Here is a 19,901-nt window from a genome sequence, read left to right on the forward strand (position 1 = left end):
TCCAGGAAGAATGACATTTTTCATTCAACATGGAAAGGTTTAAAGCAGCAAGATAATAGTGAAAAGTGAAGGTGGTGAATAAACGAATATGGTCTCTCACACTTCCTGTGCTAGTACTGACTTGAATATTAACATATTAAAATTATTATCTAGGACCTTTTTTTTGGTCTTTCAATTATTTTACTTTTTATGTTGTGTACATGTGTGTGCCTGTATGCATGCCGTGTCTGTGCAAGTACTTTCTGAAGCCAGAAGAGGGTGTCAGATCGCCTGCAGCTGTAGTTATAGGTGATCAAAAGTCATCTTGGATCCTCTGAGAGAGCAGTACACACCCCTAACTACTACACTAGCTCTCCAGCTCCAGAGCCTAGTTTCTTGAATGTAGAACACAGTAAGGTGCTAAGACAACTACCCACTTAAAATTTTTTTTCAGATGTATTTTACATGTTATGGGTGTTCTGCCTGCATGCTTATCTGTGCACCACTTACAAGCCTGGCCAGAAGAGGGTGCTGGATTCCAAGAAGGTGGAGGTACAGACAACTGTGAGTCCCCCATATGGGTGCTAGGAATCGAACCTATGTTAAGATCAACAGTGCTCTTAACCACTAAACCATCTTTCCAGGCCCCTAACCCCTTTTATTTGGCAGATTTACTTATAAAGAACTATTCTCAGAGGAACTTCAGTTGTTCCCAGTCCTTTTTTTCTACTCAGTTTGAATTCCTTGTCTCTTCAATTAGCCTATCTGGTATGGAGCCATCACTCATTTCAGATACCACTGTGAAAGAAAACCAAATGAAGGGGACTGCCCTGTCAGATTTGCAACTTTGCATATTACCTCAAGAAAAAGCAGGGATACAGAGTTATAGTTTGATCAAAGGACATGTATGGAATGTTTCTACTGAGTGATGATCACACATTACATCGTAAAGCAGTGGTCCTCTTTTCTTTCTCTCTTTTCCTTTCTCTCTCCCTTCCTTCCTTCCTTTCCTTCCTTTCTTTCTCTCCTTCCTTCCTTCCTTCCTTCCTTCCTTCCTTCCTTTCCTTTCCTTTCCTTTCTTTGAGACAAAGTTTCTCTGTGTAGCCCTTGCTGGCCTCGAACTCACAGAGATTCGCCTGCCTCTGCCTCCCGAATGCTGGGATTAAAGGTGTGCAACACCACTGGCCGGCTGAGCAGATGTCCCTAATGCTGCAGCCCTTTAATACAGTTCCCTCACGTTGTGGTGACCTCCAACCATAAAATTATTTCACTGGTACTTCATAATTGTAATTGTGTTACTGTTATAAATTGTAATGTAAATATCTGATATGCAGGATACATGATATTCTACTCCTGTAGGGTCACAACCCACAGGCTGAGAACCACTGTCATAGGGGCTGTGATATTGAAGTTTCAGATGATATATATCAAATAACATTGTGGTTTCTGTGGCTCTATAAATTATGCATGGATCAGATGAAGCAGGATCATTCAGGAACTACTCAAATAGCTCTCAAATTTTTATTAGAAATGTAGAATCTAATTAGCTTATTCCTCAAAGAAACAGGAACAACCGACATAATTCAATGTTTCACTTTAATCCAAACAATTTTTCAGAACACTGTCATTTAATTCTTATTACATCAAAGCTTTCCTGTCCGTTTATCATTAACAGAAATTATTCATTATTATCTGAAGTGTTCTATTACTTCATAGAATATAAAAATAAGAGCTCTAGCTTGTTTTCCTCCAAGACAAGGTTTCTCTGTGTAGTCCTGGCTGTCCTAGAACTCAGTCTATAGACCAAGCTGGCTTTGAAGTCATAGAGATCTGCCTGTTTCTTTCTCCCCAGTACTTCGACTATAGGCGTGCACCACCACCACTCTCTGAGCCCTAATTTTAAAACAAAACTTACATTTATAATTTTCACACTAGCCTAAGGCAGCGACTTCCGAGCCCACATATTCTGAATTCCTCAAAGTTCAGTGCAATTTAAGTTCCATCCCTTTAGCATGCTGGAGTTGCAGGACCTCTTCGATCTTCTTTGGAAGGTTTAAAATATTTTATCATCAGTTAATACTCAAGAAAATACCATTTACAGTAGGATTCCTACCCACTTTTAGTTTTCAGATATTCTCAGAAGGTCATCTCAGTTCTTTCAGGTTTCTAATGGAATGACATAAATCCTTATTAAAAAATGAGAAGAAACACAGGACATTTTTAGCAGTATTTTGCATTCTACTACTGTAGTTACACACATGATCTCAACTACTGTAGTTACACACATGATCTCAACTGGTTTTCTCAGCTTCTCCATTTCGGATACTTCTGATATTTGGAACTGTCCTGTGCAACAGAATATTCAACAGCATTTGGGTTCTTCCTTCCTACTGGTCCCAGCAGTACCTCTCTTGTGACATTCTAGTCTAAAACAGCTCCAGAAACTGCCAAATGTCCCTTGGGGAACAAACTTAACCTAGAGTTGAGAATCCCCACTTTTGAGTGAACCAAGAAAAAAAAAACAAACAAACATATCTTCTTCCTTGATCGATTTCCACCCAAGTTATGCTAAATAGCTGAGAAGCAAGATATGCCTCTGTGTGCACACGAAGACATCTGGCTCAATTTCTACAATTACTACCTTCAACTCCCCAGTGACAAGTAAACACAACTACAACAGCTGCTTCTTTGAAAAAGGAATTCCAAGCCATGTATGATGGCACAGTCCTGTAATCCCAGCAGTTTTCTTGGGGGGGGGGGGAGGTAGGAGAATCATTTTTTAAGTTTGAGACCAGCCCAGTCTATAGTGAGTTACAGACTAGCCAGGATTACTTCACAAGATGGGGAGGGATAGGGTGGGGGGAGAACGCACGGGGGTGGGGGGAGAAACAGAGAGAGGGGAGAGAGGAAGGGACAGAGGCAAAGAAGTGTGGTCGTGGTGGTGGTGGTGGTGGTGGTGTAAAAACTAGGTTTACATCACATCAGATAAGCAAATTCTCAAGAAGGGACAGAGAGAAAAAGGCTTCGAGGGCAGAGTGTTAGGCACTGAAGGCAGGGTCCGTGAAGAAACCGAAGCACCTGTTCTCATTTGCCCATCCTCCCAAAGTGGGAACAATTAGAATCCATTCAACACACCAGAGCAGTCAGCCAGGTCCATCAAGTGGCTGTTGCCCCAAGGGGTAAACCGGGTAAGACGCAAGGTCCCGTGGGCTTGAGGTCGGCCTGAAGGTTCTCAGAAAGAGGAGCCCAAGACGTTGCAAGACCAGCTGGGACCGTCCTCTACCCCAAATAAACTCACCATCTATGGAATGCCCACCCCTTTCTGGATCCCAGGGGTTCTAGCCGCAGACAACAGCGTCGGAATCAGGTGAGGAACTTGTTAAACTCAACAAACTGAGTCCCCGCCCACCACAGCTTAAGACTAGAGGCTGCAAACCCATTTTGTGTGTGTGTGTGTGGTGTGTGATGGGATCGAGATAGGGCTCCTCTGTGTAGTTTTGGAGCCTGTTCTGGAACTCGCTCTGCATTTTTTTTTTTTTAACCAAGGTCCCCAGGTGATTCCCACTCCCGCCAAAGTTCCTAATTTGTCTCCTAACTTGGAAAGCACTGTGGCTTTGCAGTGAGCTCCGTGACAACTGGGGCTTCTTGCCGTACGCTGCCGGGGCCCACGCCGATCGCTGTCATCCCCACAGGGCTAGCGCCGGTTCAGGCCCAGCCCCAAGCCGAGCGAGCCGAGCCTCCGCGAAGCCAAGGCTCGGCTCCAACAGCGTCGGGCTCACCTCCCTGAGCCACTCGGCCCGTGACGTCGCCAGGCCCGGGCTGGAAGCCCTCCTCCGGCGAGGCTCCGCAGCCTCACCCTGGCCCCCTCTCCCACCGGGAAACAGCCGCCCCTACCGACCTTCTCCAGTGGCGCGTCCATGGCTGAGGCGTCCGGCGATGTGTCCGCCGTGCCGGGCGCTACTTCCGCCTCCCGCGGCCCGAAGCGGTTTCCACGCTGGCAGCGCTGACGTCCCCCGCGCCCGCCCGCCCGTAGCCGGCGGGGCGGAGAGGAGGAGGAGCTGCCCGCGGCGCGGCCGCCAGGGACCCTGCGGCTTGGGGAAGCTGGGCGGGGCGAGATCCGGCGGGCCGGGCTGGGCGAGGCCTTCCTGGGCTTCCGTAGTCGGGCGTCACGCCGGCCGGTCCTAACGCCGCCGGGCGGGGGTGGCCTAGCCTATGGGGCGGTCCAGAATCAGCCTTGCCGGAAGCCCGTCGCGACCATCGAGGCAGATCTATGATGACAACCTCACTGTGTCACACGCTAGGTAGAAACAGTAGCAACTCGCCGGGACTTCCAGAGTCAGGCTTCCGAGTTCGCACCCGTCAGGAATGGAGGAGTCCATTTACCTCGGAAGCCCACCCCCGCGCGCACGCGCAGGGCGACGGGCGCGGCGCGCTCCAGGTATTTTGTGAGGTTGAGCGGCGGGTTCTGGAGTGACTGTTGGGAGCGGGGGTCGGTCGGAGCCGGGTATGTTTCTGTCAGATCTCCCCGCACTAGTGCAGACGGAAACGAAGCTGACACCGCTGGTCTGGCGCCCTCCCTCGTGTCACAATGACGGCTTGTCGTGCGATGGGTAGTAATAATGGTGACGGTAGGTCTGTCGCCTCTCCGCTTCCTATCACGCCGGCCTTTTGATGTGGAGTTCGCCGTGCCATCTCCCCTCTCTCCCGCTAGGTGCGGGTGGTACGTTTTGAGAGAGGAGCAGCGGGCATGATTTGTGTTCCTGCCTCTCCGGCCGGAATACTGATGACGATACTAAAAGCCACAAAGCTGCCCCTACCCTCTCCTTTTTTTTATGCGTCGCCTCTCAAGCCTTGGGCCCTTGACAGTGCAGTGATTGGTTAGTCTGCTCGAGGTCTTTACTTTGCATTTGATAGTTTGGTCTGCTTGTGTTAATAAAAGTATTTCCTAGCAAAGGAAGTCATATGTATTGCTTTAGAGTGGGGAAACCAGTGACTCGACAAAGAACCGTAAAAAAAAAAAGAAAAAGAAAAAGAAAAAAAGAAAGAAAGAAAAGGAATGATGAAATGATACCCCATCAAAGACTGAAAACTGAATATGCCCCTGCTTGAGTAAAACACGTGTTATGAGGTTTTCCAACCATTTAGAAAAGTCGAAAGAAAATTGCAGTGAGCCATCATGTGTGCCCACTAGCTAGATTACCAGTTACCATTTTCTGATACTTGTTTTGATCACATATGTACTCAGATAGCCATCCATCAATATGTGTTGATATAGTGCACTTCAGTATTATTAAAAGACTCAACTTTTAGGCAGAGGTGCAAGGATCGCCTCCCAAGAGTTGGAGGCCAGTCTACGATACATATAGAATTCCAAACCAGTCATAGCTACTTAATGACAACCCTGTCTCCAAACAAAACAGAACTAAGGGGCCAGCTAGAAAAGGTGGCAGCAACTGACTACCCGAGTTTGTTCCCTGGAACCTATATGATGGATGGGAAGAACCAGCTTATCTCATGCAAGTTGTCCTCTGACTTGCATGTGCCTGTCCACACACTCACTTAATATTAAAAACAACAAAAACTCTTGAAAAAAAAAAGAAAAAAAAAACCAGCTCACTGGCTATAACAATACCTAACTAAGGAGGTAAGGCCTCTGCCACTAGCCTGGACTTGAATTTGATCCCTGGGACTCACATGGTGGAAAGAAAACCAGCTGTGGAGTTGTCCTCTGACCTCAGTCTTTGAACAGTGGCACACACACACACAGGAACTCACGAAATAAAGATGCAATAAAGATTTTAAAAAAGAAGCTCATGAGTGTAAAGTTACTTCCAGGTATATGTGGATTGTTTTAAAAAATAGATTCAAGCCATGTGTGGCAGTAGCATACGCCTTTAATCCCAACACATGGGAGGCAGAAGCAGGGGGATCTCTGAGTTCCAGGCCTGCCTGGTCTACATAAAGAAACTGTATCTCAAAGAACAACACAACAAAAAAAAAATAGATTGAACCTCTGCTGACATATGACTTCTGTATGGTGAGCTTTTGCATCATTAGTATTGAGATAGGTTCTCACTATTCTGGCTATTCATTGTGTAGACCAACCTGCTTTAAACTTGAATCAGTCCTCTTACCTCCCACGAGCTAGGATTATAGGTGTGAGCCATTACACTGAAATAAGACTTTCTTAAGGGCTGGAGAGAGTGCTCAGCAGTTAGCAGCACCTAACTGCTTCCAGAGGACCAGGGTTCAATTCCCAGCACTCAGACATTGTATCTCCAATCCCAGGGGAATCTAATGCCCTCTTCTGGTCTCCACTATGTACTGCACACATGTGGTGCACATACATGCAGGCAAAACACCCATACACATAAAAATAAAAATGCTAAAGAGATTCTTCTTGAACAGGAAACCATGAAAGAGGTGAGGTATGTAGTTCTTTTTCTTTTTCCTTTAAACCATCGATATTTAAAATCAGCCAGCAACATACATGGGTGATTAATTATTCACTACAGAAATGTAAAAATGGTACAAGATAGCTCAGTGGGCCTGGGGCCAAGACCGATGAGCCACATTATGGAAGGAGAGAACTGACTCCCTAAAGTTGTCCTCTGACCTCCATACTCACTTAAGAACCCACACACAGAAAACACAAATCAAGTAAATACATATAAACCAAGGTTCTTTTAAAATGTTAACTCTGAGGGAAGTACATGATGAATAAAGATAAAATACAGGTAAAAGAAATGAGTTATCAGTCACGCATATTTTTTCATGTCTTTTCCTAGCATGCTCCAGGCTGGAGTAGTAGAATTGTGATCTTGATTTAGAGTGAGGGTTTGTTTAAAAAAAACAGCACCACCACCAACAAAAAACAAAAAACAAAAAAAGCTTGGTGAAGGGGTGCATGCTTATAATCCCAGCATTGGGCTGGTAGAAACCAGAGAGGATCAGGGGTTTGAGGCCATCTTAACTGCATGTGAGTTCTGGGAAGCCTGTTTCTTTACAAACATACAGCATGTCTATGTGTATAATTTTGTGTCAATGCAATGGCAATTTAATTCTTGGTTTGATTTGATTTTGTTTGACAGAGTGTTAAGAGCCCAGAACTTTGTCTGCATTTTAACAATAAAGCATGGGGGTTGTTTTTGTTTCTTGTTTGTTTCTTTAAAAATTGTATTAGCTTCTAAGGAAACAAGCTAAGACATAAGCACTCTCAGGGTTGCAACCTCTAGGTTACTGCTGTCATCCCTAAAATTGTTCAGTATTATTTTTTTTTTGAAGAGACAGATAATCAAGATCCCTTAACAACTAAGTAATGACAGAGGGCTGGAGGGTTAATATACCCTTGAGGTAAAAACTGTAAAGGAATACTGCTGGACTTGCAAACTGAAGACCAGTTACTTCTTGTGATCCTTATGAAAAGATACCCAGAAAAAACAATTGCTAGATCAATAGCTGCATACCACATAGCAGGAGATGTGCTAATCTGCTCCAGTAAGGACACCACAGCCTGCCTGCTTTCATATTCTCTTTCATTTGAGGGTTCTAAATTTTATATAGACACAAAAAATCATATATGCACATATACCATGAATGTAGAAGTGAAAGTGTCTAGGGAACAAAGTACAATAGTAAGTGGGGGAAAGGAAGCAAGGGTACAGAGGGGCCCCACAGACTTGTCTACAAGTGACCTAATGGAGGTGATTTCTCAGTTAAGGGTCCCTTTTCCCAGATGACACAAATGCAGACCTGTGGATCAATGGAGTAGAATAGAAGACCCAGTCTTAAGTTCAGGTGGCTACAGCCATCTGATACTTGGTAAAGATTCCAAAAATACACACTTTTAAACAAATGCTGTTGGGGAATCTGGATGTCCATACGGAGAAGAATGAAATTAGACCCATATGTAACACCCTGCACAAAAAACCAACTCCAAATGAACCAAGTATCAGTGTAAAGCCTTAAATATTGGAACTGCTAGAAGAAAATGGAGGCTTTAATCTACAGGAAAGGACTTTCTGAATAGGACCGACCCATTTTCTCAGGTATTAAGGTCAACAGTCGGTCATCATAAAACTAAAAGACTTTAGTACAGACTTTCTAAATAAGATATTGGTTCTGAATTGATGGTGATTCCATGAGACCCCCAAGAAACATTGTGTCTTTCCTGTTTAAGTAGGGGCTTATGGGGGCCATGTGATTAATGGAGTTTTGGTTGAAGTCTGACTCATCATGGGTCCAATGGGTCCTGGAATTCATCCTCTGGTTATTATCCAGTTCCAGAATGTATAATGAGGATAGACATACAAGTTGGCAGAATTCCTACATTGGTTTCCTGACCTGTGGAGTGAGGGCTGTTATGGTTGGAAAGGCCAAATGGAAACCTTGAAGTTGCCTCTGCCAAGGCAAATAGTGAACCAAAACCAATAACGCATCCCTTGAGGAAGTGAGGAAAGTGCCATCATCAAGGACTTTAAAGAGGCAGGGGTAGTGGTTCCCACATCTCTCTTCAGCTCTCCTATCTGGCCAGTGTGGAAGACAGATGGATAGTGGAGAATGACAGGTGACAATTGAAGACTTAAACAAGTCATGGCTGATTGAAGATGCTGCATCAGATGTAGTGTCTTTACTTGAGCAGATTAACACATCTCCTAATATGTGGTATGCAGCTCTTGATCTAGCAATTGCTTCTCCTGGGTATCTGTTCATAAGGAAGTCTATCAGAATACCTTTACAGTTTTATATTAAGGGTATATTAACCCCCCAGCCCTCTATGATTACGTAGGTTTTTGTTTGTTTTTTGTTTTTTGACAGGGTTTGGAGGCTGACCTGAAACTAGCTCTTGTAGACCGGGCTGGTCTGGAAATCACAGAGATCTGCCTGCCTGTGCCTTCCAGGTGCTGGGATTAGAGGCATGTGCCACTACTGCCCAACCATTGCTTGCTTAGTTTTTAAGGGATCTTGATTATCTGTCTCTTCCAAAAAAAATCATACTATATTGATGACATTATGCCTATTGGACCAGGGGAGCAGGAGGTAACAATCACTGTGGACTTATTGGAAAGGCATATGTGCATCAGAGGATGGGAAATTAAACAAAATTCAGGAACCTTATGTGGATCTCCACATCATATTCCTCTCGTCATTACATTACTCTGGCTGGTATACCAAGTAACTCGGAAAAGCTGCTTAGCTTTGTGTGGCATCTGCAAGAGGAGAAGGCTCTTCAACATGTTCGGACTGCTGTGCAGGCTGCTCTACCACTTGGGCCATATGATCCAGCGGCAAACTGGGACTTCTGAGACATCCAGTCTCATAGGCTAAACAATTAACCAATCCTTGGTTTTTCTGTCAGTAGACAGACATTATTGGATTATGCAGATGACAGTAAACCATTATTCCATATGTGTGTATGTGTGTGAGTGAGTGTGTATGTGTTTGAGTGTGTGTGTGTGTGTGTGTGTGTGTGTGTGTGTATGTATGTGCACGTGTGCCTGTGTGTGCAAGTGTGTGTTCATTCTATCAGATTTGTCCCTTAGAAAGTCCCAATACATAAAGTCAAATGAAGAGGAAGCCCACAGTATGAGGAGAGTCTTTGCCAGCTCTACATCCAATAGAGTATTAATAACCAGAATATACAAAGAACTCAAAAAAAACCCCAAAGAATCAAAAAATGACACTTAAAAAAGTAAAAAAAAAAAAAAAAACCCTCAAATGACAGTTAAAAATGGTTATGGGTCTGAACAGAGTTTATGAAAGAAGAAATAAAAATGACCAATAAATATCTTTAGAAGTGTTCAATATCTTTAGCAATCAGTCAGAATGGTTAAGATCAGGAAAAAGCTGACAACAGATGCTTGTGAAAATAAAGGAAAAGGAACCCTCACTCACTGTTGGCAAACTGCAAACTACTGCAGCCACTCTGAAAATCAGTGTGGAGAGTTTTCAAAAGTCTAAAAATTAGATCTACCATAGGAACCAACTATACCGCCCTTTGGCATATACCTAAAAGACTCAATGTCCTACTCTAGAGATAACTACTTGGCCATAGTCATTACTACTCTGTTCACAATAACTAGGACACAAAATCAGCCCAGATGTTTATCAGCTGATGATTGGATGGTGAAAATGTAAAACACTTGCAAAAGGATACTCATCTGTGAAGAAGAGTGGAGTTTATAGGTAAGTGGATCTTTGGGGCCTGACACACCTGCATGCTGGGAAATGAACTCGGGACCTCTGAAAGAGCAACCAGAGCTCTTAACTACTGAGCCATCTCTCCAGCCCTTATTCTGTTGTTTGTTTGTTTGTTTGTTTGTTTTTTGAGGAGGGGTGGTTTATATAGCCCAGACTGGTCTTGGCTTCCCTATGTGACTTGAGGTTGACTTTGAGCTCCAGATTCCCCTCCCTCAATCTCCCAAGTGGTGGAATTATGGATGTGTAGCATTATGCCCAAGTTTTCTAAGATTATTTTAAAATGCCCTGCTACATGATTTTTGGACAAAAGAATGGGGTCTGGGTGGAGATATGATATTTTGAACTTCCCAAAAGACCATCTGTCCCAGGGGATGAAATACCCTTACAAAAGTTTATTTTAGCTTAGAATTCCAGATTGCAATCTGTAACTGTAGAGAAGTTAGGGAGCAGGAACTTGGAGCAACTAGTCACATCAAATTCTCAGTCAAGAGAAGAGAGAGGGGGCTAGAGAGGTGGCTCACTAGTTAAGAGCACTTGTTGCTCTTTCAGAAGATCTGAGTTTGATTCCCAGAACCCACAAGGTGGTTCACAACCATCCATAACCCCAGTTCCAGGAAATACAGAAGGCATGTGATACACATACAAGCACACTTACAAAACATTCATACACATAAAGTAAGATAAATCTAAATATTTTTAAGAGAACAGAGAAAATGAATGCATGCATGCCTGTGTGTGGTTCTCTTTCTCTACTCTTAAACAGTCCAGGACCCAAACACAGGAATGTTCCAACCAGAGTAGGCAGGCCTTCTCACTTCAATTAATGTAATTAGGATAATGCCTCACAGATGTGCCCATAAGCCAACCTGATCTAGACAGTTCTTCACTGAGATTAAATTGTGGAAAGTTGACTGTTAAAACCATCACACTAATAGAGGAGGACTTTATTTGGTAAAGAACAAATACACAATGCCTACAATGAATGAGGATGCACTTCTATAATCCCATCTCTTAGGAGACTGAGACAAGAGAACCAGAAATTCAAGGCCATCTTCAGCTACATGAGTTCAAGACTATCCTGAGGGTTAGAGAGATGGCTCAGTGGTTAGGAGTAATGACTGGTCTTCCTTGAGGTCCTGAGTTCAATTCTCAGCAATCACCTGATGGCTCACAACCATCTGTAATGAGATCTGGTGCCCTCTTCTGACCTGAAGGGATACATGCATACAGAATAATAAATAAATCTTTTTAATTTAAATTATTTAATTACTACTCATATTTACATATCCATCCCCCCATTCCCTCACCCTCCCATCCTCCCATGTTCCCCACCAACCCCTCCAACCCATCCCCAAACTCCTCCCCAGGGATAATGAGGCCCTCCACCAGGGACCTTCAAAGTCTGTCATATCGTTTGGGGGAGGGCCGAGGCTCTCCTTGCTGTATCTGGGTTGCAATAGTATCCCTCCATAGGGAATGGGCTCCCAAAGTTCATTTGTGCTCTAGGGTTAAAGACTGGCTCCACTGTTAGAGATCCCATAGACTGTCTTGGCCTCCTAGCTGGCACCCACATACAGAGGGCTTGGTTCGGTACAATGCTGTTTCCGTAGCTTTATGACTAGGGTCTCCATGCTCTCACTTGATCAGGTCGACTGTTTCTGCTGGTTTCTGCAGCACTGTCTTGGCTTCTTTGCTCATCCCTCCTCCCTCTCCACAATTGGATTCCAGGGATATGGTTCAGTGCTCAGCTGTGGGTGCCTGTTTCTGCTTCGAACAGCTACTGGATGAAGGCTCTAGAAATGGTAACCAAGGTACACACCAATCTCATTATAGGGGAAGGGCATCAATGGCATTGTCTCCACCACTGCTTGGATTCTTAGTTGGGGTCATCCCTGTGGATCCCCTAACATTTCCCCTGTGCCAGATCTCTCTCCATACCTGTACTGTCTCCCTCTATCAAGGCATCTCCTTTCTTGCCCTCCTCTATTCCTCCCCTCTCTCAGAACTCTTGTTCTCCTCCCCACCTTCCCCTTCTTCCCTTCCCACCTCCTTCGTCTCCACCCACGGCCCATGATTCCACTTTCTTCAGGGGTTCTCATCCCTCTCCTTTTCTTCGAGGTACAATGCAATCTTCTCTTGGGGTACTTCCTGATTCCTAGCTCCTCTGGCAATGTGGATTATAGACACGTAATCCTTTGCTCTATGTCTAAAAATCAAAAATGAGTGAGTACATACAATGTTTATCTTTTTGTGACTGGGTTACCTCACTCAGGATGGTTTCTTCTAGTTCCATCCATTTTCCTGCAAATTTCAAGGTTCCATTGTTTTTTTTTTTCTCCGTTGTGTAAATGTAACACATTTTCTCTATCCATTCTTCAGTTGAGGGGCATCTAGGCTGCTTCCAGTTTCTGACTATTACAAATAGTGCTGCTATGAACGGCGAAATTCTTTTCCAAACTGCTTCCTGCTGACTTTGGGACGAAGTTAGGGACCCCAGAAGGTTGAAATGCTAGTCAAAAGCAAAAAGGAATTTAGGCAATGGGGAATCCATCAGGGGCTTCTGGTTAGCAGACACTGTTGCAGAGATAGGGGGTGTCCACATCAGCAGACTGGTTCACATCCATAGCAAGTCCAGGGCTCGCAGTCTACTTAGAACAGCCTGTAGTCAGCAACTGGTACTCAGATGTCTGTCAGAAGCAGAAACCTGTTTAAGACATATTTAAACTGGGAACAGAGGTTAAAATTTATTTACTGAAGCCCACAGTGTAGAAAAAGCAGATATCTGGATATCTGTTCAAACAGCAAGAACATATTTAAAACTTTGAGTCCTAGCAAAAACTACAGATTTGGGCTATAAGCATGTACATTTCTCCTCTGTCCAGAGAGCCGGGTATGGATTGGACAGAGGTGCCTTTGGCCTGATGAAAAGCCCTTTAAGTTTGTACTTAGATGACAACCAAAATAAACTTAAAAACCTTGAGCTTGTGCCTGAACAGTAGATAGTCATTATTTTATCAGCTAACATACTGACTAGTCTATAGTGGATCTGACTGTCTGATGCTGTCAAGCTGACAACCAGTAATATTTCAGAGATCTGAGAAGGGTATATTTTATCCGAATCTACTAAAAAGTGACAGAAGCCAGTTAGAAGCAAGTCCATATACAGTTAGCCAAACCCAAGTTTCTCCATTACCGTTGGAGGCAGCTGTCTCAAAGAACAGCAATCTTCGCCAGGCCTATATTGTGAGAGTTTTTTTTTTTTTTTCCTCTCTGTGGAAGAGGGACATGGAAAAGACTGACCTTGTTTTGTCTAGGCAAAGGGGTACAATCAATTTTCCAGTGTCCAGCAGCTTGGTCCACAGTCTCGGCCAGGTTCTGGCAGGCGGCAGGTTTCACATCTGAGCATCTCGCTCACTGGTCCAGGTGCGGGAACTGAGGTGCCTCGTAATCTTTTTTTTTTTTTTTTTGGAGACTTTGGGTCACTGTCAGGATCTGGCAGTCTGTCTGACATTATAAACTTTAAAGATAACAATTTAAATGCCATATTCTGAAGATCTCTGAAGCATTAGAGGTCTGTTTGTCTGTTTTAATTACTTGCCTTAAGCACACATTAAGTATACAGGTGGCTAGGTAAGGTCTTATTTCTGTAAATAATTTTTAGTCTGACTGTAACTGGTTTTAACTTAGTAAGATGTTTGAAACAGCACAGCTGAACTTAAAACTGCATAGAGCTACCTTATATTCCTTAAACAGTAGCTTAACTTCTTTCTTAGGCAGGGTTTTTCTGTGACTTTGGAGCCTGTCCTGGAATTCGATCTGCCGGACCAGGCAGGCCTTGAACTCATAAAGATCCATCTGCCTCTTACTCCCGAGTGGTGGGACTAAAGGCGTGTGTCATCAATGTTCTAAACTTAAGGCGTGTGCTACCTACACCCTGAGCTTAAAGGTGTGTGTTACCAACATCCTAAACTTATTTCTAAAATATAAACTGTAATATCTTATAATAGATCAGCATCTTTCATAAAACAAAAACTTTACATTGTCAGGCTTTGCTCAAAAATAATTCTAAATTGAAGCTCTTTAAGTACAAACATTAATAAAAACAAACATTAAAAAAATGGTTTTTTTTTTAAAAGAAATTTAAATTCCCTTAAGATCTTTCTGTAATATATAGAAGCATTAACATTTTAAATCTTAATTGAAAAACTTGTTTCTAAGATGGTATCTCTAATTTCCATGCGGTCATCTTTAGTCAAGATGGTGGTTTAAGTATTCTTTTTTTAATTTTAGCAAAATGGCGACCAGTCAAGTCATGTGACCATTTTGCCATGTGCTGGCTACCGGGAAACAGAACATTTTAAAACAAGTATATATAATTTATTTGAGAAATAAACAGTACCTTTTAAAACAGAATTAGCTTAATATGGTTAAACATGAGAAACCATAGCATAGTTTATATTTTTCTCTGACTTATAACAACCCTTTTTTTTTCTGACTTTTAACAACCTTTTTTTTCTGACCTTTTACAACTTGCTTTAACCCTCTATTATTTTCTGTAACAATCTTCTCTGCTATGACTTGCTTTAACCCTCTATAACCTTTTAGTTCATTTCTCTGACTCTCTTAGACATTTTTAGACAAGTTTTTCTTTTTATTATTTAAGTCTCCTACATTTTTCCTCTCATTTCTCAGTCAACATAAAAATTTTGTCAAAGTCCCCTTTTCATGAAGTATAGCAAAAAGCACATTGATCCCTGTCTGGGTCGCTGGTGGCCTGCCCTGGATCTTCCGGATCATAGGGAGTATATATCCTATATGCTTCTTTTAGTCTCTCTGGAAAAGCGGCGGGCGGTTAGAGGGGGAAAGGAAGGGGGGCCCTTGGGGTGTAGGAAAGGACGTATCCAGGGGGGAGGGTCCTGAACCAAGGCCTCCCAAGTGACTATGTATGCCACCTGGTCGGGATGCCCATGTGGTCCAGGATCCATAGTCTTTTCTTTTACCTGAAATATAGTTTGGGGGTTAAAGGTATCATCCCGGGGCCAGCCCATGTCAAAGGCTGGCCATTCTGAGGAACAAAGAGCAATCCATTTGCGTTTATGTACATCAACTACAAAACAAAGACCAAACAACACAGAACAGGCTTTCGCAGCGCGGTTTCGACAGAGAGTCGAAAGTAAAACTCCAGAAAACAAATGAGCCCAATGAGGCTCCAAACGCTAAGGCATCTACCCTAGCCAGAAAACAAATGAGCTCACTGAGGCTCCAAACGCTACCAGGACGTCTCCTGGAGCCGCGGCCGGGAGTTCCTCCTCGGAGCCGCCAAATACAATTGTACGCAGCTGGGTACTACAAACGCAGGCGCAGTTCATAAGACAGATTCAGACAGACAGACAAGACGAGACAAGACAAAAGACAAGACAGCGGATCCGCACAATGCTTACCTCCCAGACGTGGGTCGGTGGTCCCTGGGCGGGTCTCGATCCCGGACGAGCCCCCAAATGAAAGACCCGCGAAGAGGTACTTTCGTAGAAGGAGACCCGCACCCAGGAATCAGCGAAACCACGAACTTTGGATGCAAAAAGCAAGAGGCTTTATTGGTGGCGCGAGTACCCGGGGCCTTAGCTTCTGTTAGGCCAAGCCCCGAGCCCCGGAAGGGGGGTCCTTTTATAGGGGAAAAAGGCACAGTAGTAGTCAGGCGAAACGGCCTTTATCTTCTGCCACGTCCAGATGGCTGACCTTGGGACGGAGCGATCCGGTGGGGGCCGGGGCCGGCCTTGCGCGGCGGCGGGGAAGTGAGAGCCGGCAGCTGTGGGGATCAAGGGTCGGGGAGTGCAGGGGAGGATGTATTCCCCACGCGCTCCGCCAGCTGCCGACCGGAGGAGGAGGCAAACTTAAAAGAAAAAGCTAAGGGCGGGGGTCTTTCAGTTGAACATGTGTCCTTATTGTATGAATGTGCATTCTTTGGGTATATGCCCGAGAGAGGAATTGCTGGATCTTGAGGTAGACTGATTCCCATTTTCCTGAGAAAACACCATACTGATTTCCAAAGTGGTTGTACAAGTTTGCACTCCCACCAGCAATGGAGGAGTGTTCCTCTTTCTCCACATCCTCTCCAGCATAGACTGTCATTGGTGTTATTGATTTTAGCCATTCTGATAGGAGTAAGATGGTATCTCAGAGTGGTTTTGAGCTGCATTTCCCTGATGGCTAAGGATGTTGAGCACTTTCTCAAGTGTCCTTCAGCCATTTTAGATTCCTCTGTTGAGAATTCTCTATTTAGTTCTGCACTCCACTTTTTAATTGCATTGTTTGATGTTTTGGTGGCTAGCTTCTTTAGTTCATTGTATATTTTGATGATCAGCCCTTTGCCAGATGTGGGGTTGGTGAATATCTTTTCCCATTTTGTGGGATGGTGTTTTGTCTTGCTGACTGTGTCCTTTTCCTTACAGAAGTTTCTCAGTTTCAGAAGGTCCCATTTATTAATTGTCAATCTCAATGTTTGTGTTACTGGTGTTATGTTCAGAAAGCAGTCTCCTGTACCAAATTGTTCGAGGGTGCCACCTACCTTCTAGGAGGTTCAGTGTGGCTGAATTTATGTTGAGGTCCTTGATCCATTGGGATTTAAGTTTTGTGCATGGTGATAGATATGGATCTATCTGCAATCTTCTACATATCCGAATCCAGTTATGCCAGCACCATTTGTTGAAGATGCTTTCTTTTTTCCATTGTATAACTTTAGCTTCTTTGTCAAAAAGCAGGTGTTCGTAGGTGTGTGGGTTAATATCAGGGGTTTTCAATTCAATTCCATTGGTCATCCTGTCTATTTTTGTGCCAATACCAAGCTGTTTTCAGGACTATAGCTCTGTAATAGAGCTTGAAGTCAGGGATGGTGATGCCTCCAGAAATTCCTCTATTGTACAGGGATGTTTTGGCTATCCTGGCAATTTCGGAACCAGGCAGGAATTCCCATAGCACTTGAGAGTGTTTCATGCTAAACTCTCATAAACTTTGTCCTCTACAATATGTGTCTCGCTGAATTCACTCAGCTGAATCTGACAGCAATCACTAGGACTAGGGAAGAGAAGAGAGCAGAGAGCACACTTCTGGTAACAAGATGACTTATTATCGGGCAAGAGTAAGTGGAAGAATTTATGGCCAGAACAGAGAGAAAGGAAAGATGAGAGTTTCTATGATCTGTCTTGGGAAAGAGAAATTCTAGTCTGTATGGTCTGCCTCAGCAGTGGAGTTAGGAGGTAGGAACTGTGGTCAGACATTATAAACCAGGGATGGTAGCTCACATCTATAACTCTACCACTTAGGAGTCTGAGACAGGAGGACTCCTGTGAGTTTGAGGCCAGGCTGGGCTGCATACTAAGCCAAACTTGGGTACATGAGACCCTATCTAATAAAACATAAACACTCATGCATGCACACACAAGCTAAAAAAACAAACAAATAAATCTAGGGTTGGGGAGATGATTCTGCAGTTAAGAGCACAGACTGCTTTCTCAGAGGACTTGGGCTTGATTCCTATCACCTACCCAACGGCTAACAGCCATCTACAGCTCTAGTTCCAGGGGAATCTAATGCCCTTTTCTGGCCTCTGTGGGCCATACATGAAAGTGGTACACATACATAGAGGCAAAACAAAGCTTAGGTTTAAAAATTAAGGAGTTAGAGAGATGGCTCTGAAGTTAAAAGAGCTTGATGAACTTTCCGAAGACCAAAGTTCGGATTCCAGAACTCACCGTGGCAGCTCACAGACAACTGTGATGCCTTCTTCTGGCCTTGGTGAACACTCACATCATGCACATACAGGCACATACACATAAACAATAAAGTAAACCTTTTTGTAAAATCCAGTAAAAAATATATTCTCTGGTTTACGGATTTCTCCTCAAGAATTCCCTGTTGTGAATGAAGAGGTAAGGTGGTTTTCTGAGGCATACTCTTATATTTAGGGCTGAAGGAGGAGTGCCAATCTGGTAAAACTCATGGTTGCAAACATTCTGGCCCTAAGCAAGCCCAGCCCATTTGTTGATTTTAACGTCCATGTTTGATGTCTTCAGGGGAACACATATCTTTTCTTCAGGTAGTTTTGTCTTGATCAGTGATGAAGCTTCCTGACTCCCAGGGAAGGTACACTAGACCAGAAGGTAAGGGTCTCCCTTTCCTTCCTACTCCTCCTAACTCTATACCTTTCTATCCTGCCTTGGAGCCTGCACGCAACTGCTTGTCAAATCCAGCCTGTCCTGCTCACAGTGTGACATGTCAAGCTGAAACTACAGGTTTTGCAGAAAGCACCTAGGAGGCTTGAAGCTCTAGGATCCATGCCTGCCCAGTGAAAAGAACACTTGATTCACAAGGTAGCCCAGTGTTAGAAGACCACAGACTCAGATGTAAGTGTTCATTGATCCACATAGGATAAAGATGCAGGACAGTGGAAGGCGTGGAAAAGGGTGATTGGAGGCAGGAAAGAGTGAAGGGTCTGTGGTTTCAGCATAGGTAATCAACAGGACTCTTCATGATTTATGTTCAGAAAGCATGAGGAGCTGGGCTTTGAGCCCCAACACCCAGGTAAAATCAGTGTCAGACAGCATACACCCCAGCCCTGGAGGTATGGGGCGGGGATAGAGATCACAGCAGCTAGCTGACCTACCATCTAGCTAGTCATAGCCTCTAGGCTTCATAGGAGAGCTTGTCTCAAAAAAAAAAGGTGGAAGCCAGGCATGGTGGTACAAACCTTTATTCCCAGCCCTTAGGAGGAAAAGGCAAGATGTCCTGAGTTTCAGGTCAGTCTGGTCTACATAGGGAGCTTCAGACCAGCCAACCCTACATTTTGAGACTCTTTGTCTCAAAAACAAAACCAACAACAACAAAACTAAGGTAGAGGGTGATAGAGGAAGACATTTGACATCAGCCTCTGGCCTCCCATGAACGTAGGCAAGCTTGTCCTCACTCATGCACATATGTAACAAACAAGCACACACGAAAGGTGGAGGAAGATGGCATCCTTGTCATGTTCTGAGGGCTTTCAATGCTCTAATTGGTGTATTGTTAAGTATGGATTGGGATTCAAGGGTTCCACCTTGGATTGGCAGGTCCTGGTGTCCCTGAACAGAGAGTCGGGCTGATGTCATGCATTAAGTGAGAGAAGCAATTTCGAGAGTGGGAAATAGACCAAGGTTGGAAAGGCCAGAGGCTCAATGACAGATGCTGGACCACGACAGTCATGATTCTCTACATAGTACCTGCTTTTCCTCATTTGTACATTGTGACTTTTCCTTTTTATTTAAAAAAAAAACTTTATTATTTTGGTTGGGGGGTGGTATGGGTGCCAGTGTGGAAGTTCATCATGTGTGCTCCACCTAGGAGGCAAGTGTCTTTACCCCTGAGCAATCTTGCCAGCCTCTACCTAGGGTTTTTCTTGCACAAGCTCTGCCCCTCACATACTGCCCTTGGTCAGGGTTCCCAGTATTTTTCTCTGACATATACTAAAATTCTTCTTGTCTTTCTCCCTCCCTGGTCTTTTTTCACAAAGAGTCACTCTTAGGACACACTTGAATAGGCCCCAACCAAAAGTGTGGTGGTTTCAGTTGGTTTGAGATGGACAAAGGTGGCCTCTAGGTTCTTAAAGCAATTTAGGCAGCCATTGCCACCTGGGCCCACATCGGAGGCTTGTCTGTAGCAAGGCCAGCAGGAGTGTTTTGCAGGGGTATAGC

At 44.0% G+C, this 19,901-nt stretch overlaps 2 protein-coding genes across 11 annotated transcripts in view; one reads left to right on the forward strand and one right to left on the reverse strand.

Annotated features, from left to right (window-relative positions):
• Pdxdc1 (pyridoxal dependent decarboxylase domain containing 1) overlaps positions 1-4,036 on the reverse strand; it is a 62,856-nt gene extending 58,820 nt beyond the window's left edge. For 4 of the 10 annotated variants that reach the window (XM_027387900.2, XM_027387894.2, XM_027387895.2 and 1 more), the window contains exon 1: positions 3,878-4,036. In XM_027387900.2, coding sequence (XP_027243701.1) covers positions 3,878-3,898 — 21 coding nt within the window. In that variant the 5' untranslated portion in view covers positions 3,899-4,036. Of the gene's footprint in view, positions 1-1,894; positions 2,022-3,877 lie in introns of those variants that run through there. The other 6 variants (XM_027387898.2, XM_035452767.1, XM_027387899.2 and 3 more) reach the window with 4 other exon arrangements.
• Positions 4,037-4,115: 79 nt separating this feature from the next.
• The window catches only part of Mpv17l (MPV17 mitochondrial inner membrane protein like), a 39,469-nt gene continuing 23,683 nt past the window's right edge, over positions 4,116-19,901 (forward strand). Inside the window, exon 1 of the mRNA XM_027387910.2 lies at positions 4,116-4,417. Within this exon, the coding sequence (XP_027243711.1) occupies positions 4,345-4,417 (73 nt within the window). The 5' untranslated portion in view covers positions 4,116-4,344. The remainder of the gene's footprint in view (positions 4,418-19,901) is intronic.

Source organism: Cricetulus griseus, assembly GCF_003668045.3.
Source record: "Cricetulus griseus strain 17A/GY chromosome 1 unlocalized genomic scaffold, alternate assembly CriGri-PICRH-1.0 chr1_1, whole genome shotgun sequence".
In the NCBI taxonomy this organism is placed as follows: Eukaryota; Metazoa; Chordata; class Mammalia; order Rodentia; family Cricetidae; genus Cricetulus; species Cricetulus griseus.